The sequence below is a fragment of the Mobula hypostoma genome, chromosome 4 (genome assembly GCF_963921235.1).
Source record: "Mobula hypostoma chromosome 4, sMobHyp1.1, whole genome shotgun sequence".
NCBI lineage: Eukaryota > Metazoa > Chordata > Chondrichthyes > Myliobatiformes > Myliobatidae > Mobula > Mobula hypostoma.
The window spans coordinates 54335265-54348559 of record NC_086100.1 but is presented as its reverse complement, the minus strand read 5'-3'; the positions used below and the strand labels follow the sequence as shown (position 1 = coordinate 54348559).

General features: G+C 41.4%; 1 protein-coding gene across 1 annotated transcript in view; it reads right to left on the bottom strand.

The window, feature by feature from the left end:
• lekr1 (leucine, glutamate and lysine rich 1) overlaps window positions 1-13295 on the bottom strand; it is a 162178-nt gene that overhangs the window by 66483 nt on the left and 82400 nt on the right. The window contains exon 8 of the mRNA XM_063047290.1: window positions 12499-12702. Within this exon, the coding sequence (XP_062903360.1) occupies window positions 12499-12702 (204 nt within the window). The remainder of the gene's footprint in view (window positions 1-12498; window positions 12703-13295) is intronic.

The window sequence follows — 13295 nt, the reverse complement described above, 5'->3', positions numbered from 1 at the left end:
CAAGCGCGATTTCCCCTTCGTAAATCCATGCTGACTCGAACCGATCCTGTTTCTGCTATCCAGCTGTGTCATAATTTCATCTTTTATAATTGACTCCAGCATCTTTCCCACACCGACATCAGGCCAACTGGTCTATAATTCCCTGTTTTCTCTCTTACTCCCTTCTTGAAGAGAGGGACAACATTAGCCACCCTCCAATCCACAGGAACTGATCCTGAATCTATAGAACATTGGAAAATGATTACCAATGTGTCCACGATTTCTAAAGCCACCTCCTTAAGTACCCTGGGATGCAGACCATCAGGTCCCGGGGACTTATCAGCCTTCAGACCCAACAGTCTATCCAACACCATTTCCTGCCTAATATAAATTTCCTTCAGTTCATCCATTACCCTAGGTCCTTTGGCCACTATTAAATGTGGGAGATTGTTTGTGTCTTCCCTAGTGAAGACAGATCCAAAGTACCTGTTCAACTCGTCTGCCATTTCCTTGTTCCCCATAATAAATTCACCTGTTTATATCTTCAAGGGCCCAATTTTGGTCTTAATTATTTTTTTCCTTTTCACATACCGAAAGAAGCTTTTATTATCCTCCTTTATATTCTTGGCTAGTTTACCTTCGTTCTTCATTTTTTCTCCACGTATTGCCTTTTTAGTTACCTTCTGTTGCTCTTTAAGTTTCCCAATCCTCCGGCTTCCCACTCGTCTTTGCTATGTTATACTTCTTCTCTTTTATTTTTATACTGTCCATTACTTCCCTTGTCAGTCACGGCCTCCCCTTACTCCCCTTAGGATCTTTCTTCCCCTTTGGAACAAACTGATCCTGCACCTTCCGCATTATTCCCAGAAACACTTGCCATTGCTGTTCCACTGTCATCCCTACTAGGGTATTGTTCCATTGAACTTTGGCCAGCTCCTCCCTCATAGCACCAAAGTTCCCTTTGTTCAACTGTAATACTGACACTTCCGAGTTTCCCTTCTCCCTCTCAAATTGTAGATTAAAACTTACCATATTATGGTCACTACCTCCTAATGGCTCCTTTACCTCGAGGTCCCTGATCAAATCCGGTTCACCGCACAACACTAAATCTAGAATTGCGTTCTCTCTGGGAGGCTCCAGTACAAGCTGTTCTAAGAATCCATCTCGGAGGGACTCCACAAACTCCCTTTCTTGGGGTCCAGTACCAACCTGATTCCTCCAGTCTACCTGCATGTTGAAATCCCCCATAACAACTGTAGCATTACCTTTGCGACTTGCCAATTTTAACTCTTGATTCAATTTACACCCTACATCCACACTACTGTTTGGGGGCCTGTAGATAACTTCCATTCGGGTCTTTCTACCCTTAGAATTTCTCAGTTCTATCGATACTGACTCTACATCTCCTGATTCTATGCCCCCCCTCGCAAGGGACTGAATATCATTCCTCACCAACAGAGCCACCCCACCCCTTCTGCCCATCAGTCTGTCCTTTCAATAGGACGTATTCCCTTGAATATTCATTTCCCAGGCCCTGTCCACTTGAAGCCATGTCTCTGTTATTCCCACAACATCAGACTTACCAATTTCCAACTGTGTCTCAAGCTCATCTACTTTATTTCTTATATTCCGTGCATTCATATATAATACTTTTAATTCATTACTCCCCTCACCTCCCATATCAATTCCTATTTTACTTGGCCATACTGTATGATCCCTTCTTGAGCTTTCTGCTCTGTTGATTCTGCTGTCTTTCTTAACTTTTCTTATTCTCACTTTCCCTTTATCTCCATCCTTATGTTTCCAGTTCGTCCCCTCCCCCCCCCACTACTTAGTTTAAACACACCCGTGTTGCAGAGGCAAACCTACCTGCCAGAATGCTGGTGCCCCACTTATTAAGGTGCAACCCGTCCCTTTTGTACAATTCATCCTTACCCCGAAACATACCCCAATGGTCCAAGAATGTTAAATCCTTGCTTCCCGCACCAGTTCCTCAGCCACACATTCAGATCCATTATCTCCCTTTTCTTGCCCACTCCAGCACAAGGAACTGGAAGCAAACCAGAGATAACCACCCTGCAAGTCCTGCTTTTCAGCATTCTTCCGAGTTCTCTGAAGTCACGCTGTAGAATGTCTTTCCTCTTCTTCCCCACGTCATTTGTGCCGACATGCACCACCACTCCCGGATGTTCACCTTCACTCGAGGATTCCCTGCAATCGGTCCGTGACATCCTGGATCTCGGCACCAGGGAGGCAAAACACCATTCTTAAATCTCACCTGTTGCCACAGAACCCCCTTTCTATACCTCTCACTATGGAGTCCCCTACTACCACGGCTCTGCCTGACGTCTGTCTCCTCGGCTTTGCTTCAGCACCAATTGTTGACTCGCAGACCTGACCGCCTCTCAGGCTGGCATCATCTTCTGTCCCGACAGCTTCCAAGAGGGTGAACCTGTTTACAAGAGACACATCCCCCAGGGTCTCCTGTACTTTAAGCATCCTTTCCTTGCTCATCGTCGCCCCCCTTCTCTCTTCCGGTATCCCCAGTGTAACGACCTCACTGTAGGTCCTGTCCAGAAAACTCTCGTTTTCCCGGATGAACCTAAGGTCATCCAGTTGCCTCTCCAGTGCTGCAACACGGTCCTTTAGAAGCTGAAACTGGACACATTTTCCACAGGTGTAGGATCTAGAGGCACTATCAGTGTCCCTGGCCTCCCACATCATGCACGCAGCAACACTGAATCAGCCTAGCGGTCATTTCCTCACCACTTCTCACCCTCTCCAGCCGTGGCGTAGTCTCCTCTCTCAGCCTCCTCGCCGAAGACTCTCGAGGGGTCCTCACTTGGAGTGAAGCTCGTCCTCAGCCTCTGCTCGCTGAAGCAGAGGTAATTGCCGATTGTGTCGCCTCTGATCTGGGCCGACATTTACGTGCTGGACAGCACCTAATTAATTAGCTTGTTTATTTCGGCTTTTTTCTTAAAGATGTGCTGGGTGCGCTCCGGATACCGCTGCACCACTGCATGCTTCGCAGATCGGTATCGGTCCGCGGCACGGAGGTTGGGGACCACTGCCATATACAACCCTGAAATTCATTTTCTTCTAGGCATATGCAATAATCTACAGAATAATAACCATAAAAGAATAAATGAAAGATTGCTCTTAGGCATTCAAATAGAAGCAGAAGAAAACTAACTGCAAAAATACAAAAAGAAAAAAATAAGAATAATAAATAAATAAGCAATAAATATAGAGAATATAAGATGAAGAGTCCTTGAAAATGAGTCCATTGATTATGGCAACATTTCAATGGGGCAAGTGAAGTTGAGTGAAGTTATCCCCCTTGGTTCAAGAGCCTGAAGGTTGAGGGGTAGTAACTGTTCCTGAACCTGGTGCCGTGACTCCTGAAGGTCCTGTACCTTCTTCCTGATGGCAGCAGCAGGAAGAGAGCGTGTCCTGGGTGGTGGAGTCCCTGATGATGGAAGCTGCTTTCCCACGACAATGCTTCGTGTAGATGCCCTCAATGGTGGGGAGGGCTTTACCCATGATGGACTGGGCCGTATCCACTATCTTTTGTAGGAGTTTCCGTTCAAAGGCATTGGTGCTTCCATACCAGGCTGTAATGCAGCCAGTGAATATACTCTCCATTACACATCTATGAAGGTTTGTCAGAATTTTAGATGTCATGCTAAATCTCCGCAAACTCCTGAGGAAGTAAAGGTGCTGCCGAGCTTTCTTCGTAATCGCACTTATGTGCTGGACCCAGGACAAGTCCTTCGAATTAATAACACCAAGAAATTTTAAGTTGTTGACCCTCTCCTCCTCTGACCCTCCAATGAAGACAGGTTCATGGACCTCTGGTTTCCTCCTCCTGAAGTCAATAATCAGCTCCTTGTTCTTGCTGACATTGAGTAAGAGGTTGCTGTTTTGGCACCACTCAGCCAGATTTTAAATCTCCCTCCTTTATGCTGATTCATCACCACCTTTGATTCACCCTATAAAAGTGGTGTTATCAGCAAACTTGAATATGGCATTGGAGCTGTGCTTAGCCACACAGTCATAAGTGTAAAGTGGGTAGAGCAGGGGGCTAAGCACACAGCTTTGTGGTGTTTCTGTGCTGATAGAGATTGTGGAGGAGATGTTGCTGCCAATCCAAACTGATTGGGGTTTGCAAGTGAGGAAATCGAGATCCAATTGCATAAAGAGGTATTGAGGCCAAGGACTTTGAGCTTATTGATTAGTTTTGAGGGTATGATGGTATTGAATGCTGAGCTGCAGTCGATAAAGAGCACCCTGATGTATTCATCTTTGCTGTCCAGATAGAAACTAGATAGCAGTCCAGTCACAAACCAGTAACTTGCGACTGTGATGAGCTATAACACTAGACTAATATGTGTACAAATATATCCAGTGTGGATATGAAGAAGAATTTGAAGGTAATGTATTATTACCACATTATAGGAGAAGGTATGAACTAAGCTTCAGAACAGCACTGTTCTTTGGAGATCTAGAGCTGTTGTTTTATCAAAAGGAAATGGTGAGTTGCTCCAGTTTTTGTTTGTTGGCCTAGAGAAAGAAAACACTGAAAGCATATTAAAGCCCATCTATGGGGAAAATGACAATGCCTGTCATAGTGACATCAGCTTAACTGACGACTTCAAATTCAAAAAGATTCTCCACCACAAATGTTCTTTCTGAATTGCTAATGATGAACAATAGATGTATCTTCACACTTCAGGTGACAAATTCCTGATAAGTGTTACGTACCCTGTAACTGGGTTGCCAAACCAGCAGAAACGGATCACTCAGTTGGAGTCTGGATTACTAGAACTAAGAAAGTTTTATTAAAGAAACAAGCAACACAGTAACCGAAAGAATAATAAATGCAACAGGTCAGCAATGATAAACACACATGTGCACAGAATTAAGATAACAGCATCAATCAAGCTCTATCGTTGTCTAGGGGTAAATGACCAATTTCAAAGTGACACAAAAGTCCAGTTCGATTTAATAGTTCAGTTCGCAGTAATCGTTGCCATGGCGATGGACAACGTGGGGGGAGGGAGAGAGAGAGAGAGAACGACTGATCATTCAGAAACGGCTTCCACTCACAGACCGGCGATATTGCTCATAAGCAGCTTTCGGGCGGGTCCTTTGTGATGTCACCTGAGGTCACCAACTGTGACCCCTCCTCCAGATGCGGTCGATCCTCTGCAGTGAACCCGGCACCCAAGCGAGGGTGGACACACACCGGGTTCCCGCTGATCGTACCTTTCCACCCTGTGCGTTTAAGGCCGATCCCCCGATCAGCCTTCCAAGAGCTTCCCACCGACTCGTGGGAGGCGCACCGCTTCCAGGGTCTCGTTACCTCGAGTGTCGTGTGTGTGATCTGCCTTAGCGAACCTGTCCCTTTTTATCCCCCTGCTGGGGTATCGCCTGTCCATCACTTCAAACAGTTCAGGGTTCAAAGGGGGAGCCGCTCCAGACAGCTCTCTCTCCCGTCCCTTCATTACACATCTCCAGATCGCCTGTCCATCACTTCAAACAGTTCAGGGTTCAAAGGGGGAGCCGCTCCAGACAGCTCTCTCTCCCGTCCCTTCATTACACATCTCCAGATGCTGCTTCATTGTTCCTTATCTCTCCTTCCCCTGAGAACAGGTGACAGACCAACTGCTGATGCCACTGATGCTAACCCAGGCCAGCAAACATCTTAATTTTATGTGTATTCTCGTCACATAAGGAACATATCAAGAATGTGCACATCACCTATGTTCAAATAGTTTAGAGAAAGAAGATCACTTGGATTGATGGATGACAAGAGGGGGACCTGAGACAAAACTTACACAGTTCTTATTTCACTTCTGGAATGCACCATTGACATTTGTAGGACAGTCATCTGAAGGGTTACTGCTAAGATATATCAGACTACAGCTGGATTTGGCAAAGTCAGAAATTAATGTCACTGTGTATTTAAAAATAGACAAAGCGGAAAAAAACACCAGGTGGTAAAGCTCAGATTTGTATGAGGGCTCTGGTCACTGAAACAATTCTATGATTGCACTGGACTAGTCTCATCAGTGGTTTATCTAGACAACAGTCATATGCTTGGTCCATCATGACTGATGTAGGGAGGGAGGACACACCTCCTGATGATGTTATCATTAACATTGTTGCCAATGAATATGGAAATTGCCAGGTATATTGAATTTGTAGAGGGATATGTTAGTTTTACAGATTTGTTATTAATATTATTAATGTAATACTTTATGTACGTCTCATCATCCAAATAAGCGGACTAAGACTCACACAAATAGCAAGGACAGCTAATTATAGAAAATCTTTTGCGTAAGATTACTTCACAAAAGATTTTTCTGAAAGATCTCTATAGTTGATATTCACTGTATTCTCTAATCAAAATATTTTGTGACTTAAAAATTTTTTAAATATCATTCTTAAATTTGACTTGCCCTTAACAATCCAGAGAGGTTCTGCTTTATTAGCCAGTATTTCTCCAATCACATACTGTTTTCTTATACACTAATTATTTTTTCAAAGCTACCCCTCCAACCAGGTTAAACTAGTTGAATATCAACAAGACCTTGACCATACTGTTGTGCCTACCTTTTAACCTACTCCAATCTAATACTTCCCTCCCACATAGCTCTCCATTTTTCTTTCATGTTCTTAATGCGTCAGCCTCTGCGGTAGCTTAGCAGTTAGCGTGATGCTATTACAGCCTGGGGCGTCAAAGTTTAAGAGTTCAGTTCCGATGTTGTCTGTAAGGAATCTCTGTACACCCACCCTGTGGAATGTGTGGGTGTTCTCTTGGTCTCCCGGTTTCCTCCCACAGTCCAAAGATGTACCAGGTAGGTTATTTGGTCATTGTAAATTGTCCTGTGATTAGGTTAAGTTTAAATCGGGGTTGTTAGGGGTTGCTGGCTGGTGCAGCTCCAAGGACTGGAAAGGCCTATTCCATGCTTCATCTCTAAATAAAATAAATCTACCACCACCCCAGCAGTGCGTTCCATGCATTTACCACTCACTGTGTAACAAACTACCTCTGACACCCTATATTTTCTTCCAATCACCATAAAATTATGCCCCCATGTATTAGCCATTGCTACCCTGGGGAAAAGGGCACTGGCTGTCCACTGTCTATACTTCTTAACATTTTATACCCCTCTATCATGTCACCTCTCAACCTACTTCGTTCCAAAGAGAAAAGCCTGAGTTTCCTCAACCTATCCTCATAAGACATTCTTTCTAATCCAGGCTGCATCCTGGTAAGTCTTCTTTGCACCCTCTCTAAAGCTCACATCCTTCCTACAATGAGGCAACTAGAACTGAACACAATATTCCTAGTGTGGTCAAACCCAAGATCCTGCTGTTCCTTCACACTGCTAGGAATACTGTCATTAGCCTTGTACTCTGCTTTCAAGTTCAACCTTTTCTAGATCTTAGAATGCCCTGGTGTAATCTACGATAATTGTCTACACTATCCACACCACCACCAGCCTTTGTGTCACCTGCAAACTTACTAACCTACCCTTGCACCTTCTCAACTAAGTGATTTGCTTCAGAGCAGATCCCTGTGAAACATCACTGGACACCAACTTCCAGGCAGATTACACACCATCAACTACCATTCTCTGCCTTCTGTGGGTAAGCCAATTCTGAATCTATGCAGCCAAGTTTCCCTGGACCCCATGCCTCTTGATCCTCTGAATGATCCATCCATGAGGAACCTTGTTGAACTCTTTACTAAATCTATATACACCACGTCCACTGTTCTACCTTCTTCAGTTTGTTTTGTCACTTTCTCAAAGTCAGGATCCTGAAGCATGACCTGTCCCTCACAAAGCCCAGATGACTACCCCTAACTAGTCTATGCTTTTCCAAATGTTTGTAGATCCTGTCTCAAAGAGTCCTCTCCAGTAGTTAGCCCAACACAGATGTAAGTCTTATTGGTCAATGATTCCTAGGATTATCCCAATTACCTTGCTTGAACAAAGGAATAACATTTGCCTCACCAATATTTTGGTACTACGTCTGTGGCCAGTGAGGTCACAAATACATCGCTAATGGTGCAGCAATCTCTTCCCTCGTTTCCCGTAGTAACCTGGGGTATATCCTGTCTGGCCCTGGGGACTCATAGGGACTAGTGTTTTTTTTTCAGAAGTTTCAACACATCCTTTATCTTAACATCAACATGTTCCATCATATTAGTAATACTATGCTCAATCCTGCATTTTTTTAGTCTGTTCTACACTAACCTCACATTCATTGAGGATCCTCTTATTGGTGAATACTGAAGCAAAGTATTTATGAAGGACCTCTCTTAACTCCTCCAATGCCAGGCATGTTTCCTTTCTCATTGCTGATCAATTCTACCCTCATTCTTGTCATCATCTTATTCTTCACGTACATGTAGAAAGCCCTAGTCTTCCTTAATCCTACTCATCAAGGTCTTCTCATGATCCTTCTAGCTCTCCTAAAGTCCCTTCTAAAGATCCTTCCTGACTACCTTATGACTCTCAAGAGCCCTGTCTCATCTTTACTTCCTAAACCTTAAGTATTCTTCCTTCTCCCTGTTGAATAGATGTTCCACTTCTCTTTGTCAATTATGGTTCTTTCACCCTACCATCCTTTCCCTGTTTCAATGGTACCAACCTACACAGAACCCTACACAAATGCTGCCTGAACAACCTCAACACTTCTGTTGTATATTTTCAAGTACATCTGTTCCCAATTTATGCTTCCAAGTTTCTTACTAAGAGCATAATTTGTCTTCTCCCAATTAAACTTTCCCATACCGTCTGCTCCTCTTCAAGGCTCTACTAAAGGTCATGGAGTTGTGGTCACTATCTCCAAATTGTTCAACCAATGAGAGATCTGTCACCTGACCAAGTTAATTGCCTAGTACTAGGTACAGTATGGTCTCTCCTCTAGTCGGCCTGTCCACATATTCTGTCAGGAATCCTTCTTGAATACATCTAACAAATTCTGTCACATCTAAACCTTTTACACTAAAGAGGTACCAATCAATATTAGAAAAGCTTAAATCATCCATAATAACAGTCTTATTATTTTGGCATCTTTGCAAAATCTGCTTGCCGATCTGTTCCTTAGTGTCCTATTAGCAGGTCTATATAATACTTCCAATAGAGTGGTTGCTACCCTGCTGTTTCTGACTTCCAACCACACACCCTCCATGATGTCATCCCCTTCTGCAGCTGTGATACTATCCCTGAATAGCAATGCCACTTTCCCACCTCTTACCTCACTCCCTGTACATTTTGAAGCATTTAAACCCTGGAGCATCAGGGTTCCTTCCCTTGTAGCAGCCAAGTCTCCGCAATGGCCACAATGTTGTAGATTTATGTACTGATGCACGCTCTAAGTCCATCATCCTTGTTCCTGATACTTAAAACATTAAACCAAACATATTTTAGACAAACTGACTACAGTTATGGCCTACCCATTGCTTATCCTTCCTAGGTAATAGGTCTGATGTGGTACAAGAGTGCCTTATTTGTTTTTCTCCAATCCTCTGACACCTTTCCTTTACTGAAATTTGAAACCAAACCAGAAATATTGCAAGAATTCAGCCAGTCAAACAGTATCTGTGTGAAGCGAAACCACTCAACGTTTTGGATCAACAATCCTTCTTCATAAGTGTTCCAACTGGCTGAGTTCATATAGCATTTCTATTTTTGGTTATAATGCCTCCTCTGTTTTCTGAACACCTTGTAACCAAGTAATACTATTGTAAAACTGCATCTTTTTTAGTCATCTTTCATTTATCACTGCTACATCATATTACCATTGGATATTTTGGTGATCCACCTGGGCTGCATACTCAACAACAATCAGGCAAAGGCTGAAATGGCATGTAAAATCTGCAGTGCACAACTGCCACGCAATTACTATATCCAACAAGTTAGCATTTTATTGACTCCATAACCTTCAAAAACACCATCATCTCCACATTGTATCATCAACATTCAAGACTGAAAACAAACTCACCCGTGAACTTGGGTAGAGAAAACAACCCTATGAGTATAATACTTTTGAAAGGGACAGAATAAGTAAAAAAACAGAAGGAACTGTTAATATCAGTAAAGGATGAATTCAAATTTACTTTTAGCTCCTTTTCTAATATAGGTAGACTTGATCAAAGTCTGTAGTATGCTGTTTCCAACAAAATCTTGTCCAAAACTGCAATCTGAAACCAATTTTGTTGCTGGACCTCAATTTCCATATTGAAAAGGCCTATTATCTGAAACTGATGAACACATTTGACATCTATTTTAGGAATATTTGAACAATGGTATGAGACACATTGTAAGGAAGTACAGGGGTCTGAAGATCCACACTTTACATTTTAGGAACATCTTCTTATCCTCCACTATTAGATTTCTAAATGCTCCATGAACACTACTTACATTAATTGATTAATTACTTATTGTAACTTATGGTAATTTTTTTGTCTTGCACTGTACTGCTGCCACAAGACAACAAATATCATGATGAATGTCAGTGATAATAAACCAGATTCTGTTTGCGCTAATTACACAAAAGCCAATCCCCACAATTTTGAGGTTGTATTCCACTGTAAACATTCAGTACAAACACTTACAATTATCCCAATGTATTTGGGGAAAAAAGTTTTAAAAAACTGTAGAGTAATACATATTCCTATTTGTCAGAAAGCTTCTAATTGGTAGTAATGCCAAGAATAAAATGCTTCTTGGTGATGCTTGCTTCATAAAAGATGAAAGCATGGTTCAAGAGTTGTTGTTTGCAAGAGGACTAGGAACAGATAGGAAGGGGATGTCAATACTTCAGTTTGTTGAGCAATATTTCAACGAGAAAGACATTCTACTCACCAACATTCTTGTGCAACAGATGCAGCACCATCAATGACAGAACACTATGGTGGGGTTATTACTTCCTTGAAAAAAAACTGTACCTAACAGATTTACCATTCACTGTATAATTCACAGCTGTATAAATCGTTGAATACTGTTATCACAGCAGAAAATAAATTCTCAACTATTTCAAGAGCTCTGTATTGAGAATGATGAACAGTTTGAATGCTTGCTGTTGCACACAGGAGTCAGGTGGCTCTCAAAAGGAAAATACCTCAAACTATTCTTGCGCTCTTTGAAACTGCGATAAAATTCTTTGAAGACTCGATGTTTCAATCAGTAATCAGCTCAAGAATATTAGGCATGATATTGCTTATTTGTCAAAATTATTCAAAGTTCAATGAAATTAATCTTCAAATGCAAGAAAATTATGTGAATCTTATCAAAATCAAATCAGTCCTCTCCAGATTTCTGTCCTACTTAGGGGCAACAGTGTCCGTTGCGAACTTTTCCAATTTCCGAGCTCTCTGAGTTGGAAGAGAAAGAAACAATATCAGATGAAGATCTTCAAGTATACTGTGCCCACCTGGATGAGCAGCATAAACATATGTCAGAGAGCTTTCAGGATCTTCTCTCAATCCAAATTTCAGATTGGGTAATAAATCAATTCCTGAACATTTGCAATGAGGAATTAACAGGAAGGATGGAGGTAGAACTGATCAAACTACAAAAAATGACTTTGAGCTGAAGCTGCGATTCAAAAAAATAATTTCAAGACTTCTAGGTGCACAAATAAATCTCTGAACACTATCCTGCACTGAGGAAAAAGGCCAGGATGTTCCTTATTATCTTTCCAACATCATATTTAATGGAGCATAGTTTCAGTGCGCTCACCCAAATTCTTTCAAAGCAATGAAACAGACTGCAAATTACTGAACATAGGGTTCTGAGACTCCTTCTGAGTGTTGAGAAGCTGACATCACTGCACAGAGCCCATCCATTTGATTGAAAGGTAAAAAAGCATTGAAGTACTGAATAGTTGGTCTATCAATGTATGCTCTAAAATTGTTGATGAAACTTATTTTACTATAACTAAAGAAATAATTTTATTTCTAGTTTTAAATACATTTGAACATTTTTCCAATTATTGATTGCTGCTTTGAATTTGGAGTTCCTATTTTCTTTCACTGTGCATCGTAAAACAAAATTCTTTATAGTTTTTATCCAATGGCTGGAAAAGGGGTGCTAGGAACGTGGTCTGGAAGCAAAGAGGGCAGTAACCCCCAAAATTCTGAGAATTTCTAATTTAGAGGAAATATGTACATAACCCAGATTTATTCACGACAGACTGTAAATTTGTAACATACAATGTAAAATATGAACAAAGTTGAAAACTTATAAAGATTTGTGTTTCAAGGAATTAGATACATAAAATACGCAAATCTAAAATGTAAGATGTGCAAACACCACAATTTATCATAGACCAGACGGATGGAAAAGTGGATAGCTACTAACATCTATAGGTATGAGGTAGGGACTTGCCAGAGTTGAAATAAGTTGCTTGGATAAAAAAGATGTGCCTTTAAATAAATTATCTTTTTACAATTTGATTTTTATTTTCCTATGTCACAGCAAAGTCACATGACTGTACCTTTCCTGTGTTAGTGCAGCAAGTTTCTCTTCTGCTTGACTTAGGGTAGTTTGTAGAGTTAGAAGTTCACCTAGTGATTTTGAAGTTTGGTTTTCTACTTCTCTATCCTTACGGACTTTTTCTTCAAGTTGTTCTTCCAAACTTTTGTACTTCTGTTCAAAATGCAGCCATTTTTCCTCTTTTTCTTTAATTTCTTTGCAATACCTACAGTATGATAAAAAAAATAGGCAAATAAAGTGTAGGCAAGTAGAATACATACATCATCTCTCATTAAGGGGGAGTGAGTTTGTGTTCCTAGAAATCAGGTCATATCACAATTTTCTGTAATGCAAAGCCACGTCATCTGAGCATGTCAGAGTACATACATGTCACCACATACAACCCTGAGATTCTTTCTCTGCAGGCATACTTAGCAAATCTATAGAACAGTAACTAATCTGTAAATATCAAGAACTGTTAACTGTAAACAAACTCTGCAAATATAGATAAAAATAAAAAGCATGCATGAAATAATAAGACAGAGTCTTAAAGCAAGACCATCGGTTGAGGGAACACCAGAAGTAAAATGAGTGTGATTATCTCCTTTTGTTCAGGAGCCTGATGGTGGAGGGGTAGTAACTGTTCCTGAACCTGGTGGTGCGAGTCCTGAGACACTTGTACCTTCTACCTGATGCCAGCGGCTGCAAAAATGTTTCTACAGCAATGTTTCATGTAGATGTGCTCAATGGTTGGGAGGGTCTTACCTGTGATGTACTGGGCTGAATCCACTACCTTTTGTAGGATTTTCTGCTCAAAGA